Source organism: Cryptomeria japonica, chromosome 11 (assembly GCF_030272615.1).
Source record: "Cryptomeria japonica chromosome 11, Sugi_1.0, whole genome shotgun sequence".
Lineage (NCBI taxonomy): Eukaryota > Viridiplantae > Streptophyta > Pinopsida > Cupressales > Cupressaceae > Cryptomeria > Cryptomeria japonica.
The window spans coordinates 29251192-29271628 of NC_081415.1; the positions used below are offsets into that span (position 1 = coordinate 29251192).

At 36.2% G+C, this 20437-nt stretch overlaps 1 protein-coding gene across 1 annotated transcript; it reads left to right on the top strand.

Annotated features, from left to right (window-relative positions):
* Nucleotides 1–3022: 3022 nt before the first annotated feature.
* LOC131860002 (uncharacterized) lies at nucleotides 3023–3649 on the top strand. The gene has a single exon (XM_059214342.1). It carries the CDS (start codon nucleotides 3023–3025, stop codon nucleotides 3647–3649), a length of 627 nt encoding a protein of 208 aa, XP_059070325.1.
* Nucleotides 3650–20437: the final 16788 nt, after the last annotated feature.

Here is a 20437-nt window from a genome sequence, read left to right on the forward strand (position 1 = left end):
CATTTGCTCTGAGATTCTTGACTGGCGTGGTTCTGATCATTGGCCAATTAAGTTTTCGACTTCAGCTTTTCAAAATCCTAAGAACCCCCCTTTCAAATTCCAGCTCATGTGGTTGCGTGATCCGTCTTTAGGTGATCTTGTGGCTCAATGGTGGCGGGATGGCGCCCCTGCCTATGGTACATCTATGTATTCTCTAGTTAAGAAGTTGCAATATGTTAAGTTTCATCTTAAGCGATGGAATAGGTTGAGTTTTGGTAATTTTCGGGCTAGGAAAAGAGAAGCGTTGGACCGCCTTGATGTGATTACCCGTCAGATTCGGGATTTGGGCTTCTCGGAGGCTCTTGGGCATGCTGAATCCCAGGCTCTGAAATTGGTGGAAGAGTGGGAGCTCCGTGAAGAGATTTTCTGGAAACAAAAGGCTAGGATTGATTGGCTTCAAGAGGGTGATCGGAATATGGCTTTTTTCCATTATTCTGTGCAAGCTCGTCGAAATAAGTGCTTTATCTCTTCTCTTGTTAACTCTGAGGGTATTTCAATCTCTGCTCAACATGCTCTGTCTAGAGAGGCTCGTCAGTACTACTCTAATCTTTTCACTGAGGATTCTGTTCCTGCTGAGGCTGATGAAAATAGAGTCCTTGCTTGTATTCCTTCTTTAATTTCTAATGAGGTGAATGCTTCTCTTATTCGCCCGGTGACTCTGTCTGAAGTGGAGGAGGTGGTGTTTGGGATGAACAAAGGGAAAGCCCCTGGCCCTGACGGGTTCCCAGTTGAGTTTTTCCAGGAGTTTTGGGATATTGTGAAGCAGGATTTGTTAGAGGTGGTTTGTGAGTCTCTTCATAGTAAGCAGATGCTTCGCGCCTTGAATGCTACTTTTCTGGTTCTCATTCCTAAGAAGGAAGGTGCTGACAAACTTGATCTCTTTAGACCTATTGCACTCTGTAATGTGGTGTATAAGATTATTACGAAGTTGATGGCTGAGAGACTCAAATCTTGTTTGCCAATGATTATTTCTGAGGAGCAAGGCGGCTTTGTGGCTGGGCGGCAAATTCTGGATGGGGTGGTGGTTGCATCTGAAGCCATTCATTCCATGGCTACTTCTCAGGAGAGGTCTATGTTTATCAAGTTGGATATGGCCAAAGCCTATGACAGAGTTAAATGGATTTTTCTTCAGAAGATTCTGTTGGCCTTTGGTTTTTCCTCTGATTGGGTGAGTTGGGTGTTGAGTTGTGTGACTTCTTCCTCCTTTTCGGTTATTATGAATGGGGAGCCTTCTGAGCTTTTTGGGGCTACTAGGGGTCTTCGTCAGGGGGATCCGCTCTCTCCTTATTTGTTTATTATTCTGGCTGAGGGGCTTGGCCGTCTTCTTAAATCTCAGGTTTCACATGGCTTGATTCATGGTTGGCAGTGGGGGATGGGCTTGCCTACACTTTCTCATCTCCAATTTGTGGATGATACCTCTCTTATGGGTCTGGCTCGTATTAGGGAGGCCGATTCCTTCAGGAAAACTTTGGACATCTACCTTGCGGCTTCGGGCCAAAGAGTCAATGAGCAAAAGTCTTCTATTTTCTTCTTTAATACTCCACAAGCTATCCAGCATAGGATTGCTGCCATTCTGCGGTTTCAAATTGGAACTCTTCCCTTTGTTTATTTGGGTATTCCTCTTACTGTTGGCCGTCTGCCCAGATCTCCTTGGCAGCAGTTGCTTGATAAGCTTAGGAGAAAGGTGTCTCATTGGACCCATCGTTGGTTGTCTTCTGCAGCTAGATTGACTCTTCTTAAGTCTGTCATCCAAGCCCTTCCCATCTACAGGTGCTTTGTTCAAGCGGCTCCTATGTATTTCCTTAAGGAATTTGATGCTCTTTCTCGTCAATTTCTTTGGAGCGGTAAGTTATTGTCTTCAAAATGGAGCCTTGTTAAGTGGGAATTGGTGTGTAGACCTAAGCAGGAAGGGGGTCTTGGTTTACGCTCTGCTATTTTGAATGGAAAAGCTTTTGCTGCTAAGCTTTACTGGCGTTGGTGCACCCATCAGCACCAGTTATGGGCTCGTATTCTCAACCTTAAATATCTTCGGGGTGTTGCTCCTTTTGAGGTCCCTCGCTATCCTCTGGAGGGGGGTGGTTCTATGATCTGGCATACTTTGAAAGTGGGGGCGCAGTTGATTAAGGATGCTCTTTTTTGGATTTGTCATTCGGGTTCACAGGCTCTTTTTTGGTCAGATTCCTGGGATGGTCACCCTCCTATTCTTTCTTCTTTTCCTCATCTCCAGCCTCTGTCTGAGGTTTTTAGCGCAGCTGGCTGGGATACTGTGGAGCATTATAAGGTGGCACAACATGATGGTTTGGTTCTTCGGTTTCGTTGGAAGCACCCTTCTGAGTGGCCTCCAGGAGGGTCTGAGGGGGATAGGCGTGAGCTTTCCCAACTTTTGGCTTCCCGTGCTTGTAATTCTTTGAGAGGAACTGATGTTTTGGCTTGGGATGGTTCAGACTTGTCTGGAAAGTACTCTGTGGTTGCTGGTTATAAACGGATTGGTAGGCAGTTGTTTGGGGACATTGAGGTCCCTTGGTGGAAGCATGTTTGGCACAAGTTGTCATGGCCCAAGTGCAACTTCTTTATGTGGTTAGTGGCCCAAAATCGGTGTCTCACTTGGGATAATTTATGTAAGCGTGGTTTTCAAGGCCCTTCTATGTGTGTTTTGTGTCAAGGTTGTGAAGAGAGTGTATCCCATATCTTCTTCCAGTGCTCCTATGCTAGGGAGATTTGGCACTTCTGGTGGGGAGTGTGGAATACGACCTGTTGGCATGTTTCCTCTTTGGTGGAATTTTGGGAATGATGGGGAAGGGCCCCTGTTTCTACTTCCTTTCTCCAGGCTGCTTGGGCCATTGGGCCTTCCTTTATTATCTGGAATCTTTGGTTGGAGAGGAATAGGCGGATCTTTCAAGATTTGCAGCTGATGGCTCCTCACCTTTGGAGGAAAATTTTACACTCCTTAGGGGAAACTATTGGGGCTAAGTGTGATATGACTATGCGGGTGGACCCTCGGGATGTTGATTGTTGTAATCGTCTTCATCTTCCTCCTCCGCAACGACAACTCATGCGTAACAGGTGTAGGCATCCTACCCCAAAGGTGAATAGGGAGGGAAGATGGTCCCCTCCTCCCTTGGGAGTCCTAAAAATAAACTCGGATGGCTCTTCTCGTGGTAATCCTGGTCATGCTGGCATTGGAGGTGTGGGCCGTGATAGCTCAGGGGATGTTCAGTTTATTTTCTCTGAGTATAAGGGTCTTCATACGAATAATCTTATGGAGGCTCAGGCAATTTTAGTGGCTATGGAGCGGGCCAGTCAGTTGGGTTGGCGAAGGATCATATATGAGTCTGACTCCCAGGTTGTGGTGAACTTACTCAAAAGGCAGTATATGGATAATGTGAGCTGGCAGCTGGCCTTGATTGTTGAACAAATTCTCACTCTCTGTGCATCTCTGGAGCATGTTACTTTCAACCATATTCCCCGTGAATGGAATGGTGTGGCTGATTGCTTGGCTAAATGGGCTTCTGATCATATGCATGATTGGAATTTGGTGGATCGGGGCCATCTGCCCCCGGATTTGTCTCATCAATTGGATCACTTGGTTGATCTTGATAGGGCCATTTAATGGCCTTGCTTTGTAATGTCTCCTTGGTTTAATAATATTTTTACCCCTTTATGTTAAAAAAAAAAAAAAAAAAAAAAGCTATACAAGAGAACTCTCATAGAAGAATGTGAGGAACAAAACCCCATGTGAGGAAAAAGTCCCCCCCATATGAGAGAAGAAGAGAAGTCAAACTATGATCCTCCCTCAATGAAGAATCTACACCAATGATAGAAGCTCGATGTATGAAGAAACTGCTCCATGAACGTCGAACAACATTCCTCCCCTTAGGAAGAAACAAAACCAAAGGTGTATCCATGAAGTCTCCCCAATCATGAAGAGAAAACGTACGAAGAAAACTCATGATGAAAGGAATCTCTGAAAACTGCTCAAGTGTCCCCATGTCGATGCTGAAAGATACCCCCTCCAAAGGTGGTAAACTGTGCCACACTGCTGAAAAAGGCACTCCAAGATCTAGTGGAGATGGATGTAGAACAATGTCCAAAGACTCATGTGTCTCCTCAAAGCATAAAGAGACCTCCTCCAACTGCTGTACATAAGTATCCACAATCATGTCAACCTTGAAAGAATGATCATGTAGAGAATGAACAAGAGGGTCAGAGTGTGCCCTCACAACAATCGAAGAAGGATCATCTTCATCAAAGATAAGATGAATGTCATCAATGATGTCTCCCAAATCTGCAATGTAGGATTCCACAAACAAACCTGCAATGTCTATCAAGTAATCATCCCATGAATCTGAAGCTGGAAGACAATGAATATCCTGCTGCACTGAATCACATGAAGGCAAAACTGTCGCACTATCTGCATCATCAGGTGCAATAGGTGATGTGATATCAATATGAGAAGATGAAGTACAAGACTCAAGAATTGGGTTACATGTGAGAATCCCCATGTTCAAGTGTCCAAAGTTCTCCTCAAAATCTGAACCATCACAAGAAATGTGATCATCAAATGTGAAATCATCATCATTAACAAAATCTAAAAAGGAGTATAACCGAGATGCATGATCAACCACCCCAGTTGCAATGATAGCTCTAGTCTCCATGTCTCTAATAAAAACTGAGTCAGGTGTGAACTCCACAACTCTCTTAGTTGCGCCATGTGTGATTTGATAGATAGAAAGGAGATTGTTTGTCAAGTGGGGTACACACAACACATCATTGAAGGAGTTATCCCCAATGTCAATAGATCCTTTCCCAATCACATCCATGTATGTATGTATGATTGCCCATCAAAATCTGTGGCATGGTACAAGGCTCAAATGTAGAGAACATAGACTGTGAAGATGCCATATGATGAGAAGCCCCTGAATCTAGAAGCCATCTCTCTGAATCATGACTGATAGTAGCACATAGAGCTTTTCCTTTTCTTGTTCCAAAAGAGTGAGTCTTTCCACTTGTAGAAGCCATGAATGCTTGCCCTTTTCCTTTTGAATGTGAAGAAGTGGAAGTTGATGAATCATCCTTCTTGTAGACTTTAGGCAAATCAATGTTATGCTTTTTGATGATATGTGTGAGTTCATCAATCTTCTTAGAATGGCAACGATGTTCCTCATGACCAATCTTTTTACAATAAGCACAAGTAGGTCTTTCCCTCTTTGGTGAATTATCTCTCTTGGAAGAGAATGAATCTCCTTGTTTTGGAGAAGATGGTGCTTTTTCCTTAGGCTTTGATTGCCATTTCTTCTTGTTTGAGTTGTCCTTTCCTTGATTTCCTTTGTTCCCTTGATTTGCCACTAATGCTTGAGACTTAGAAGAAGCCTTAAGAATGCCCATGCTTATCAACTTAGTTTGTTCCATCATCAAAATTTCATTGAAAGCATCAAATGTAGGCATTTTGTAGCTTGAACCCATTGTCATCCTATGATTTTGGAAACTAGAAACAAATGCTGCATATTCTTGTGGAAGCTTGCCTATCAAGTTGAATATCAATTGAGTATCCTTCTTATCAATGCCACAATCTTTGAGTTGTGCCCTCAACTCATTTGCCTTAGTGACATAATCTTGTATAGTATCAAAGTTCTTGGGATCTAACATGGTGAGATCACTATCAATTTGATATCCCCTAATCTCATCAACTTGACCATACAAGTCTTGAAACTTCTGCCAAGCATCCTTGATTAGAGTGCATTTCTCAATATGAAAAATGAGATCCTTTGATACATACTTTCTTAAGGTACCAATTGCCATGATATTTTTAGTGAGCCAATCTAAGTGACCAACTGGATCAGCCTTAGGATTAGCTGGAGCAACAATAGTTCCAACAATGTAATGAGTGAGTCCTTTTTCCATAAGTTTACTCCATGCATCAATTTTCCAAGTAGCATAATTATGTGGAGTTAAGACAGGAAACTTAGAAGAACCCATAGCAGCAAAAAGGAAGGAACACAAGAGCAAAAAAGATAAGAGACACCCCCCAAATTCAATCAATCAAAGTACCCCCCAAAAGTGATGATTTTGGCACTTTATATTTAGTGCGATTACAATGAGCCACTTGCAAGACAAGGAAAAGTGGACTTATGATGCAAATTTTACAACTTCTCAAATGAGATACAAGAGACTTGAATCAATAGTGCAATGAATCTAACTGAGTTTCAAGCAAATATACAAGTACCAAGAGAGCCAAAAATGGCCAAGATCTGAAAGTACAATTTCTACTTACAATGACATCAATCTGATAGCATCATGTGAAAGTAGATAAAAAAATACGCACTTTCAAAAACAACGGCACCTAAAAAGGAGGTCGTATGACCCCAAACGAAGCCTCTAAAGTTGCAAAAACTGGGATTACTCAGGGACAGTCACCAAAAACTACATTTTCTAAAAAATCCATGCATCAAAATCAAAACATTCTTTCACCACTGCGGAGAGCACGAAATTCTAGCCCATTTCAAAAAAAATTGCACCAAAAAAGGAGCAAAAATGAGCAAGTTATGGCCATTTGAAGTTGAACTGCAAAATCAAAAATGCAGATGAGAGGGGGTCCAAAAAATTTCAAACCCTGTTGATGTGGCGCTGAGGTCAGCAAGTCAGGCAATTAAATTTGACATCCGTATGACCGTCGCAAAAACTTCACGCTCTGCTGACTGGATGTCCGTACTCTACGGACGGATGACACAGTCGGGTGACCATGCGTACGGAATGCTGACTGTCACTGTATGGAAGGTTGCGTGGCAGATTGTGTGGCATCCGTACGAATGACTGTGTGTACAGTTTGTATGTCCACGAGCCAGTGGCCTCCTGCCACGTGGTGGGCGTGGATTCACCGGCCTGGAGTCCGCGTGGCGGAGGAGCCTGTGGAGGGTGTTGGGAGCTGCGGCCGGAGCGGAGTGCAGAGGGGAGCGGCGCCAGAGTGGTGGACGGGGGAGCCGGGAGGAACCTGGGCGCCGGTGAGCTGCGGGCGGAGGGAGGCAGCGGAGCAGGGACTGGCGGGCAGAGGAGAGGCGACCAGCACGGAGGCAGCGAAGCAGGGACGACGGCGGCGCGGGCGCGGGCGCGGGCACAGGCGCGGGCGGAGCTGCTGCCGACGGGAGAGGAGACTGTGGGCGGCAGCGCTGCGGAGCCGGGAGCAGAAGCCGAGGGAGCTCGGGAGGCGACGTCGGTGGCGCGGGACAGTCTGGCATGGCAGCGGTCACGGCAGTGTCACGTACGTTCTGACAAACCTGCAACCTGCAGGTCACGGGGTACGGGGGGGGTCTGCGGACCCTCCAAAAACCAATATTTTTTTGATTTTTCCTCCTTTTTTTTTGATCGAAATTTTTCAATTTTTTTTTATTTTTGAAATTTTTTTTTGAAAAATTTTTCAGAAAAAGGAAAAAAATTTTTGAAAAAAAAATAATTATATTTCGAAAATCCGTACGAATAGGGCAAAAATGGAGAAAAAAATTTTCTCACCAAAATAGGCCGACTTTATAACCAAAATTCATGGAAACGGCCTTTTGGACACAATGGCGAGGTCGGATCTGGTCTAGGATGCCTCCAAAAGATGTTGCTCCTCAGATCTGCCTCTTGACATCACAATAATGTCTCTTCAAGACGAATCAATGAAGCCCCAATAGCTCTGATACCATGTTGGATTTTGCCAAGATCAAGAGGTCAATGAAATGTACAAGATAGAGACACAATATAGAACAAGAATAAACTGTATTCTAATCAATAGAAAATGATTCAATAGTTTTTCAATAGTTCTTACATACAATGTAGAAGAGCCTGCTTATATAGGCAAGGCTAGGGATATGTATGAGCACACAAACATGACATGTGGCTCAATAAGAAACAAGGGTAGGTAGGAAATAGGTGTGGGTAGGTATGAGAAATAATATAATATTCCACATGAGGTGGATCACCCACCGAAGGTGGAATTATCACTCCACAATAAGTGGATATGATAGGAAATAGGTGTAGAAACAGATTTCCATCTACCTCCATTTTTATTTGCAGCGTACTCCATGCCTGTACCAAAATGGGGGTAGAGCTTCTGAACAGGGTAGACATCCATCAAAACATAATGGAAGGGCATGACTGTAAAAGCTCTGGTGGACATGAATGCAAAAATGTGAAAGCATAGACAAAGGCACTTGAACTGTTTGACCAGAGGCCTCAAAGAAATGTGGTCCTGTGGAGTGCTATGATTGCAGGATATGCAGAAAATGTGTTTGATTAAAGGCGCTCAGAACTTTCAATCGAATGCGATCAGCAGATGTAAATCTTTGCCAACATCTCCCAGCCTATGCAAAAATGGGAGTTTTGGAATAGAGTATGGACATTATGAATAAACAATGTAGGAATTTTGTTTGGTGGTGTAGCTGCAATTGTCCTGGTAGACATGTATGCAAAATGTATAAGCTTAGACAATGCACGTGAACCTTTTCATAGAATACCTCAAAGAAATATGCTCTCATGGAACAGCCTAGATACAGGATAGGAAGAAAATGGATTTGCTAAAAATAGTTTTAGAATGCAATTGGTAGGCGTAAAGACCTTTGTCTATCGGGATATCAGAAATGAAAATCTTGTTAAAAATGTTTTTAAAAAAACTCCCTCCTTGATAAGATTTTCATTTCTGATGTCTGGATAGACGTTTCCGACATAAAGTTTGGACATCAAAATTAGAAGCATTTGATCTACTGTTGGCATTACCCATAGCTAAATTTAAGATTAACTTAGCAAGCTTTAAAACTTATTACTGTTACCAGGGATTAGAACATTTAACTTCTTAATGCTTTGGCAGTGGGTCTTACAATTTTGTTTTATACAATTACAATCGAACACTGATAACAGGGTGGCTATATAGTAAGAATTCTTTGTGATAGTTCAAAATAATTAAACAATTAAAAGATTCAAATTAATTAATATTTAATAAATCTTTCAATATTTTGGAATAAATATTATTCATAATAAATCACTTTAGAAAGTATGAGATGTTGTAAAAAATGTGAAGCTTAAAAGCTAAGAAATTATTTCATTTATATTTGGTCACATGCCCCTTCAAACTATTCATTATGATAGCTAGCATTTATTTAAGTGATTCTAGAGTATGACAAAGCTAAACCAAAACTTACATTCAATTGTTCATTTTTTTTATATTAAGGGTAAAACATATAACATAAATTAATATTTATCGATTTTTATTTAGTTAATGACTCATTTTGTCTAAATTTTGGTAGCTCGTCTTTGGATGTTATACGTGGTCACAAAAAATAATCCATCTACTATTTTTAGAAAGAATAAGTTAAACAAATATAAACTAAAAAATACACATTTGAATGTGAATTGTATGTGTAATTATCTTTATCCAAATTATTATTATTTTTTTAAAATTAATAAAAATAGAAACAAATAAAAGCAATCAAATTATATAAGTATGATTAAAAATTCCAACAAAAAAGATACAAGCAAGTGGCTAATCAATGAGTGATGTATAGTAAAATAGATGACCCAACTAATCTATTGAATTCATATTAAAAGACCCCACTATTTAGATCGGACCTAAAAATTTTAAGGAGTTTACTAATAAATGGTAGACAACAGTGTGGCTATGTAGTAAAGATTGGTCCAAAGGAAGAGAAGGGCTGCAATAAAGGGAGATTTGAGGAGCTGTAAAGTTTCAAAGCTGAGAATGTGAAGATTAGAGAGGAAACTAATGTAGAGGGAGGGAGGCCTTTGAAAGGCCATGTAATCATAGATTTTTTTGTGTGTCCATGTGATTGATTTGGGAATAATCTATTTTTGTTTTTAGTCTGCAATTAGCAATTGAATGTAAATAGATAGTCTGTGTTTTATGTTGTGTGTTTTTGAATTTCTAAGTTGGTAGGTAGAGTGGGAGAACCTTGTCTTGCATCAATAAGGTTTATTTAACCATAAAAGAAATATAAACTACTTGCAAAGATAAATCTATTGGGAAAATGTAGGTCACATAATTAGTGTGGCTAATGCTATGTAATGTCCCTTACTAGGAGTAAACATGTTTCTCATAATTAAACATACATTATCATCACTTATCATGCCTTCATTTTAATTATTCATGATACAATAAAGAATTATTATATTTAGACCTCATCCTTACTTTTTTCCTAACCTTGAAGGAGGATGAGGATTTGTTGTCATAGGATGCTTTGAAACAATTCTACAAGTAGGCTCCCTTAGGGTTTCAAGACTTCGTCCATACCCTATCTTGGGCTTCTCTATCTTGTGAAGATTTACTCTGCCTCTCCTTACACATACCAACCTACCCTCTTGGAGGAAATAGCGAATGATTAAAGACCATACCATTAATATAATAATCTTTTATTTATTGTCCAAGGGGTTGAGCTTAACTGGTTAAAACACTGAGTTCTCATGGTGGAGACCCAAGTTCAACTCCCAATAGGGACATCTAAAGATGAATTCTAAGCTATGACTCTTGGCCTTCCATAGGATGGGGAAGGTCTTGGGGTCAATCTAGTCAAACACAATAATAATAATAATAATAATAATAATAATTCAAAGATATGTAATGGGGATGGGGCCCCCTACCATGGCCCCACTGGTTCATAGCTCCAGTCAAAAGCTATTCAGGCTTTGGCCAATTACCTATCAAAAAAAATAAAAATCTTTCATTTATTATGAATGCATATATACATAAATACAATTAAGTATAAATCTAATCTCCTTATTATTAACAAATGCAAATCTTATTGACAATACTTCTTTATACATATTGATACTCGAATAAATATAATAGTTTATATTATAGCTATATATATTTGCTCATTATTCCTAATAGAATGCAAACATAACATATCATAAATTTAAATAAGCATATGATCATAAGTAAGCTAAAATATACTAATATGTTGTTTTGATAATGATAGTATTTAAGGTTGATTTCTTCTTTGATGCGAACTTAACGTCTTTTCCCCTAATCTCCTTTAATGCTTGACAATAGTTGTTATTATAAACTGAAGGTATATTTATCTTCAAGTTCCTTTTTATGATTCTCTCTTCTTAAATGCATAACCATTATATATCCTTGAAGTCGATATGAGAGTCATCCTTTCTTACAAAGGAGGTGATCATGTTTCATAAGGTGGTGTCTCTTTCTTACCAGTTGTTGTCCCTTCAAGTATTCCATTAAATATTATTAATCTAATTATATGTTGATTTCATAATCATTCCTCTTTACTCAATTTTATTCCATGATTATTGTCAATATGATGATCATTGATTTTGATAAATGAAATTATTTCTTTATTAATTTACCCTAATCACAACCTCATGATATCATTCACTGAGTCAATGTTTAGTAAATTAATGTTTGTTTCTTCCTAGTAGACCATTGATCCTATGCTCCTTCATTTGTCTATTTCAATATTACTAATCTTAATTGCTATTATAATCATATTAGATCATGTTGTCATAATAAAATCATTTCTTATAGAGCTTGCTGATATAATTACATGAGGTCAAGCTTATTTTTTTAAATCAGTTCCTTTACCATGTGTATGCATCTCATTTTATCATTGAGTATATATTGCTCTAGATATAGGTTTTGAATCAAGTGCTTAATATTTGATGGAGCAGAATAATTATTTATTTTTTCCACTTACTTGTCTAACATAGGTTATAAAAATTGTGAAATCTTAAAATTAAGACAATTTTCTAAATTTATTAATTTATTCCTAATATGACAATGAATATTGCTATGCTATTCATCATGACTTGATCAAGGTCATGGCAGTCCACCCTTCCCGAATTTTGCTTGTCCTCAAGCAAATTTTAGTGTACATTGAGTCCAAAACAACCTTTAGTTTTTATGGAACGTATTAGCTTTTGTTGCACAAATCCAATATTACCCTAGTTACAATTTTGAACGAAACTTGTAACATAGCATTGAGAGTTGGCAATGCTTGTGACTTTCTCCCATGCACTACTGTAAGGAGATGATTAGGTTGTCTTATTATATAGATTAGGATCAAATTATATTAGGAACATTGTTCTAAAATTCAGTTTACCATTAGTTGTAAAAATGGCATATATCTACCATTAGTTATAAAAATGACATATCTACCATTAGTTGTTAAGTTACTAATTTTAGTCATCTTTCCATTACCACATTACAAATCAATTTATTTTAATTAAATTTTATAATTACTCTCTTACCAAAATTATTAAAATTAAATTTTATCATGTAAAATAAATGACATTCCATAGAATATTTATGATAATATATTCATCTTAAATTATGGTATTTAAAAATTAGTAACATATATGTGATAAAAAAGTAAATGCTGGTGTGGAGCAAGCCATGGGCTTGGAGTTTTCATGATTCTCTCTCAATCAAACTGTGGACCACATCTTTCAACCCTCTTATTGACTCATTCAATGTACATCCAATGTGGATTTGTCTTCCCAACCTTCCCCTTCATTTTTGCAAGAATTCTTGTTTTGGGGTCCTTGGCAACTCTATCAGTTGCTTCTTGAAGGTTGATGATACAAATTCCTCCATGGGTCTTTCTACTTTCACACACATTATGATTGATATTGATATCAATATACCTCTTCTTGGGGTTGTGGTTCTTATGGTTGGGGATAGGCCATGGACTTAGTTGTTGGATTTTGAGGGCCTCCCATTCCATTGTCACCATTTCGTCTCTATTACCCACTTGGCCATAGATTGTTCTCTCTTGTGTCGCAAAGGCCACAAAGGCATTTCCACTTGGTGGAAGGACGCTCATGGTGATCACCTAACTATCCCAAATTCTGATTCTTCCTCTAATGATTCTTCACCGGATGGTGATGATTACTCACATGATGTTGTGCGTCCTACTGCTAGTGTGGCCTCCTCAAGCCCCGTTTATCTTCCTTCGCCTTGTGCTATTGGTGTGTAACCATCTATACTTGTGGACCATTCTCTACCTAGGTTTTTCTTGTTCTTCTCTAGCCTTCGGTGGTGGATTTATCACCTAGTCAACGTCCTACTCATGGTGCTAGAAGTCCCACCAAAGGGATTCCTCATGCTCCCCCTTGTGTTGGTGTTCCAAATGATAGTATTGTGTGGATTTTTGTTTGTCAATAAAGGAAAGATCTCCCTTCCTCTTCTTCCAAAGATCTTCCTCGAGTTGTTGGTGAAACTTCCACCCACCCTTGATGTGGATTATTAGTTGCTCTACTGGTGTGTTGTAAGTGGGTTGTTTTGGTCCTTGTTGTCAAAGTTTTGTTCTTGACCAATTGTTTGTAGCCTTTTTGGTTTGTCTTTGATTAGGGTCAACACCCTTTTTTGTTGCTTTATTATTCAAAAATAGCTCTAGAATTAAATATTAGACAATTCATTCTAGTAACCTCCTCAATATCACCATTCCATAAGAGAATTATCATAATATTATTTCTTAAATAATATCTTTAAATAATATTATCTCATATATGTATTACAAATGAAATTTTCCTAATATTAATTATTTCTTTGCTAAATTTTTACCACTTTTTAAAGGGTGCAAATTTAGTAATATTGCTAAAAAAATAGTTTTAATTAATGAATAGCGTTAGAGGGAGTCATATCTTTATTTAAATAATGAAAGCAAGAAATTGAATGTAGAATATCTAGACACTATATAAGATAGACACTAAACTAATAAAACTATGACATGCAAGGCAATCATTTGTACCTCACACATAGGCCATAAAACATTAGAGCCATCATAACATAGGAATGATAAGGCATATTGTCTAGATATAAACCATATTTGGTTGGGTGTGGTTTTTTTATTTTCTTTTCACAATAATCTATTGTTCTTTATTTCACCCATCATTAGGAGCTATAAGAGGTAGTTAGGGTCTTTTATATTTCAAAGAGATGTGGCCCAAAATAACTTCCCTAGAAGGTGAATTTGATTGACATTTAATAAGGGATGTGAATCTTTCTACAAAGTAGGAGGTTATAACAAATTTTCTTATAGTTCAGTGATATAGAGTTAGCATTGAAACCATCAAGTAACTCAAAGAAGGAAATATATCCATCAGTAGACTATTAATAATAAAATTTTGGGGAATAAAATCTTTTCCCCATAGATTTTGATTGTAGACACCCAAAATTGTCCACTCTAATTAATTAAATATTATTTATTTAATTATCTAAGCTTAATTCTTCTATTAATTAAATAAATCTTTATTTTTTTAATTAATTCATTTATCCTCTTCTAGCCTTATTTCTCATTTAAATAAATACATTTATTTATTTAAATTATCGTTTTCCTAAATTAAATAAATATTTTATTTATTTAATTGATCCCACTCTTTCTATTAATTAAATAAATCTTTATTTATTTTATTCATTAACCTTTTCTACCCATGACACATGTCATTCATCTCTTAATTCATACACTACCTACCCCTTTCATTATTTTATTATTTCTTTTACCTACCCTCTAATCATAGCCGACCTCCTTTTACACCTCTCAATCTTATCCCTCCATTTCATATAGTGTCTTCTATATAAGGAGATGCTTCCTTCATTATCAACCCTAATTAATCATTCTAATCAATCATTCTAATTACTTGATCAATTGACTACTTGGCATATGCGATCCTACTTGCAACCACATTCTCTTCTTTGTTGAGATCTTGTGCACATAAAATCTGAGAGCAAATACATCAAACAAGATCAATGGAGATAGGAAGAATGGAGATCCAAACCCTATTAGACATGTGATGGGTATAATATTTGTGATTTCATTTGATTTGCATTGTCTTAGGTAATCTTCATATGTTATGGTGGATCTTTGTTGTTGTTAGGCTAGGGTTTTGTGGTTGAATTCATTTAGCCTTTCAATATTGTTATTATTGTTATCCATTTTCACCATAAACATTTTGGCACGCCCCATGGTACATGGATTTTTGTTAGATCTGTGTTTTTTGTAGATTTTTCTAACCCTATATTGCTGTTTTGTAAAACAATTTGGAGAATAACCTTGTGCAGCTAGGGTTTTGGACACAAAATCAAGGTCTTGGAGAGATTCGATCATATCATATATATATTTGGTTACGTTCCCAGATTAATAAATTGCATAAAAGAAGAGTATATAAATAGATATGTGTATAAGAAAAATACTAATGTAAGAGTGAACATAATAATTTAATCACAGGGATGAAAATACAACAGAGAATAGTTTGAAATAAACAGAGAAATAATTTTCTCCAATGATGCACAGATAACAGTTTTATGCTGAGAAATACAAAACTTTTCAAGAAGATTTAATATTCACACAGAGGGAATTATATTCTATTTTTCAACTAATATTCACAAAGAGAGATTTTTTTTCGGCATTCACAGGGAAAGAATTTATTTCGAGCATTCACAGGGAAAGAATTTATTTCCAGCATTCACAGGGAAATAATTTATTTCCAGCATTCATATGGAAAGAATTTATTTCTAGCATTCATAGGGATGAATAACACAAAGGTTTATTCACAGGGAAATATATTCTTCAAATTTCAACTATTATTCACAGAGAGATTATATATCCAAATATATATGTAAAATATAATAATTAAGTAATCAAATGAGAATAAAGATTTATTTACAGGGATGAATAATACAGAGGATTATTCATAGGGAAATATATTCTTCAAATTTTAACTATTATTCAAAGAGAGAATATATATCCAGATATATATGTAAAAAAAATAATTAAGTAATCAAATGAGAATAAAGATTTATTTATAGGGATGAATAACACAGAGGATTATTCATAGGGAAATATATTCTTCAAATTTCAACTAATATTCACAGAGAGATTTTCTTTTAGATTTTCGTTCGAAGAGCCAGAGAAATGAATTTGAGGGAATAAATATGAAGATTCATATCATTTAATCACACAGGGAAGATTTTTAATCTCAGAAAGAGAATTTTAAATAAGGGGAAATATGATTTTTGGATAGATATGAAATCTTTGAAAAAGCAAAAAGCAAGATCATATGCATATTTTCTAAATAAAATAAATAATAGAGCTGCATTTTATTCTTAAATAAGAAGAAGAGATTTATTTATTCATTCACAAAGAGAGAGATTTATTTATTTTTATATTCAATATCATCTCTAGTTTTCAAGAGAAAAGAGAAAAGCAAAAAAAAACTGATTTTCTACCTTTTAAATAGATTAAATAAAATATGCAAGAGAAATATGCATTTGTATTTAAAAAGAGAAAGAATTATATCACTGCATTTATTTAAAGAAAACAAAATAGATTTTCTTCCTATCTAGCAATTAAAAAAAATGATTTCTTTTAGAAAACTATATTCAATTAAAGAATCTAGAAACTATATATATTTTTTTGATAAATACAAATTCCTCATATGACAAAAGGAGAGAACCTGGTTTGCTGAAGCTTGATGTTGAATCCTCTAGCTATCATTTGATCCTTCCTTGCAACTTGAGAGAGATCCTTCAAACAACAACTTAAAAATCCTGCAACAAAAATGAGACTACCAAAGAAAAACTTGGGAAATTTCCTTCAAAACATAATCAACTCCCTTCTTTGAAACTTGCATATCATTTTATAAGAAAAATCCCTCCCTTCCACTATCTAGAAAATTTAATTAAAAAGGAGATTCTTTTCCAATATTGGACTCATGCAAATTGATTAAACTTAGTGGGGGAGTTACATGCAAGGTGGTGGAGATTCCTCTAGAAGCTTCCAATTCCTTCTACAACATGTGCCATAATTGGGAGTAGAAAATAAATAAATAAAAATAATGCCTTTTGAATTATATTCTCCAAGTGTGTGTGTGTGTGTTCATTTTATTCTTTTATAACATTTATTCAATCATTTAAATAGCTTAACCAAAAATATAATAGAATTGTATTTAAATCAAAAAGTGATAAAAGAGGGTTGTGACAACATGTGTTTCAATGCAAACAAAAATAAAGACCATGGTAACATTAAGTTCTGTCTTAGCTATACAACCATACAATTTTGATTATCTTAAAGTTTTCATCTCTATTTTTTTTCTTAGTGTGTTTATTTTTTGTGAAAAACCAACATGTTCTATGTTTCAATGCAAAGAAAAATAAACATTATGATATTGTTAAGCTCTCTCTAAGTAGCTATCCATCCATATAATATTTTTTCACATTTTTATTATTTCAAGGTTTTTATCTCTGATTTCTTTTGTTCGTGTGTTCATTTTTTGTCAAAAACCAACATATGCTATTTTGGGCATGGATTTTTGTTGGCTCATAGAATTTTGAAACAAATTATATTTTTAGAAATTAGACTCCATTCTATACATATTGAAAAAATTGATTATTTTTCAGAAAAAATAGGGGGGAGTACGTTCAATTTTTTGTTTTTCAAGATGTGTCCACTCTGAAAATTAGTAAGGAATCATATATTCATTAAAGCATTAGTCAAAAAAATTTGCACACACTATATGGCGTTATCTAATTTCTCACTAGAGCGATTTTAGAAATTGTAATAAAAAGTTGTCATTTTACGGGGGAGCATTATAGATGCTATGTTATATTTCTATTGAAAAAACATGACCACCTTGTGTGCCCCTCCTTTTTGAAACTCTTAGTCTGCACCTTTTTCAAAACAAGTTTGTAATTTAGAAAGTACATTTAGTGTACTACAACTCTTGTTCTTGTTGCATCTTCAAATTTTAAGTGTAACTATCTTCATTTTCTTGTTGAAATTCAAATTTTGTTGATTTTAGAAGAAAAAAAGTGGCATCTTAAGATCCCTTTTTCGTACCCCATCTTTGTTTACTTACCCATATATTTATCTTCAGAGGGGATACTTGAGTCTTTATATATTGTTCTACATTTATCTTCACTAGATCTTGGAAATCTTGTCTTTTATCAACAATGTGGCCTATTACATCTAATTTGGAAGGGGAAACTATCAACATCGACATGAGAACACTTGAGAAACTTTTGAAGACTTTATACATATTATTTTTTCTTCCTACATATTCCTTTTAGGAATGGGAAGACTTCATTAATACACCTTTGGTTATGTTTCTTCCTAAAGGGAGTAACGATTGTCGAGTAACGTTGTTTGACAATCATGGACCAACTTCTACATCCAATTTCAAGCATCTACAATTGGTGCACATTCTACAATGGGGGGGGGGGGATACATGGTCTCTCTTCTTCTCTCTTATGGGGGGAATTTTTCCTCACATAGGGTTTTTTCCTTCTTATTCTTCTTTGATATTCTTTTGTATTTTCATCTCTTTTGGAGATGAATGAATTTTTCCCACTGGGTTTTCTCCCTTTCTCTGTTTATGAGAGATTGCTTTGCATTTGTATTTGGCTACTTAACATGGCATTGTACGCGGGACCCATCTTGCATTTGGCATTCTCCTTAAGTTTCACTAAAGGGGGGTTTTTGGTGTGATTAAGTATTATACCTAGTATGCTCTTCTCCTAGGTCCTAATCATGCATGTTACTTAAGTTTTCTTAGGGACCACATAGGACATTTTCACCTTTAGTGGACTTATCAAGTTATCACTTTTCTGTTGAAGTTTCAAAGCTCTAATACAATGTTGAATTTTGCAACACAAGCCTACAAGATCAAATGACAAATAAGAACACCTTCCACAAATGAGAGATGCACACATGAATGCTATATTATAATTGTGCAATGAGGTGTTTATAAAGAAAGTATAGAGATAAATTTAAGAGAAGTAAAGTGCAAGAATGAGAAGTTAAATAAAGCTCAACTTTAGCTAAACTAGATGCATAAAAGCTAAACTAGGTGCACAACTAAAATAAACACTCTTAAGTGAACTTAAGCAAAAAAGCATAACTAGTTGTAAAAAAATAACTAATAGCTAAATATTCTCTAACATTTTCCACCTTATGTGGGTAATAATTTATCACTTTATGTATATCATATCATAAATAATCTTATGTTATCCCATGTCTCACCTTGGCCTACATAACCAAGGGGTCTCCTTTGTAATCTCAATCCCACAATTCCATTCTATTGCATTCTTGATGAGAATACAATCTATTCTTGTCATGTTGATCTTCTCATGTTGTAGTGCTTTCCATTAGACGTCTAGATCTTAGGTGGCTATCTCCATAGCCAAACCTTACAATATACACTTTTTGTTTCTAGATCTTAGTCATGGACGTATTGTTCTCCATTATAAACAATCTAACTACCTTTGCCAATGTGATTTACGATGATGACACTTCTTTCATACAATATGATAATGATTTATCTCTTCATACATCCTTCGATTGTCTAAATATATCTAGTGTTAATCACTCAAATGATTGTGCTCCACCTCTTTTGATTAATTACAATGTTATAACCAGTGATGACAATATCCTTCATGCATCTCATGATAGTATTTCATCTACATCATTGGACACTCTTTGTGCTCACACCTAGCAATCCATTTTTTCTTGATTTATCTAATGAGGATCTTAGTGTTGTTTAATTAGTGGATACATAAGTTGTTCCCTTCTATGGTAGACTTCCTAGTGGGCTGATGAACTTTAACGTAGTTCCTAGGGATGTTTATTTCATTCAAATATATGGTGATGTGCCCATCTCCATGGATCTCAAAAAATATGGCATTAGGAGTAAGACCGTGGTTGGAGATATCAAAAGCATTGGTGGAATGATTGAGGATGCCACTGTTGTTAGTAAAGTCTTGAAATCATTGTTACCGATCTATGCAATCAGAGTTGCTACTATCTAGGAACTAAGGTATATTGATAAAACCAAGGTATCCTTAGACTCTATCATTGCAAATTTGATTTCATATGAGTTGAATAGCTATGATGGCAATATTCAAAAGACTGAATCAGCCTCTAGAGCATCTGCTGCACCATCCAGAAAAGGAAAAGAAACTAGTACCAGTTATGAATCTAGACAATGCAAAGATATGGATGATGAAGAGATTCTGATGGAGTTTGAAGCTCTTCTTGCTAAAAGACTTCCAAAAGGAACTGGTAAATATAGAGGTAAGCTTCCTTTAAAATGTTTGTCCTACAACAAGATAGGACATGTAGTTGTTAATTTTCCTAACATTGATAAAGGATAAACCGGAGAGGTTTAGAAAGTATAAAGGAGGAAATAGGAGAAATTGTCTTGTTGCTATAGATGAAGGTGTTACTGATGAAGAATCGGAGGATTAAGAGAGTGAGGATATAGTGTTTGTAGATGTAAAGGAAGAAGTGTCTGACAAGAAAGCACTTGTCTCTCGCATTGACAACTCCAGTGAGTGGATTATTGATAGTGGTTGTTCTCACCACATGACTGGTGACCGAAGAAAGTTTCTGTCTCTAGAAGA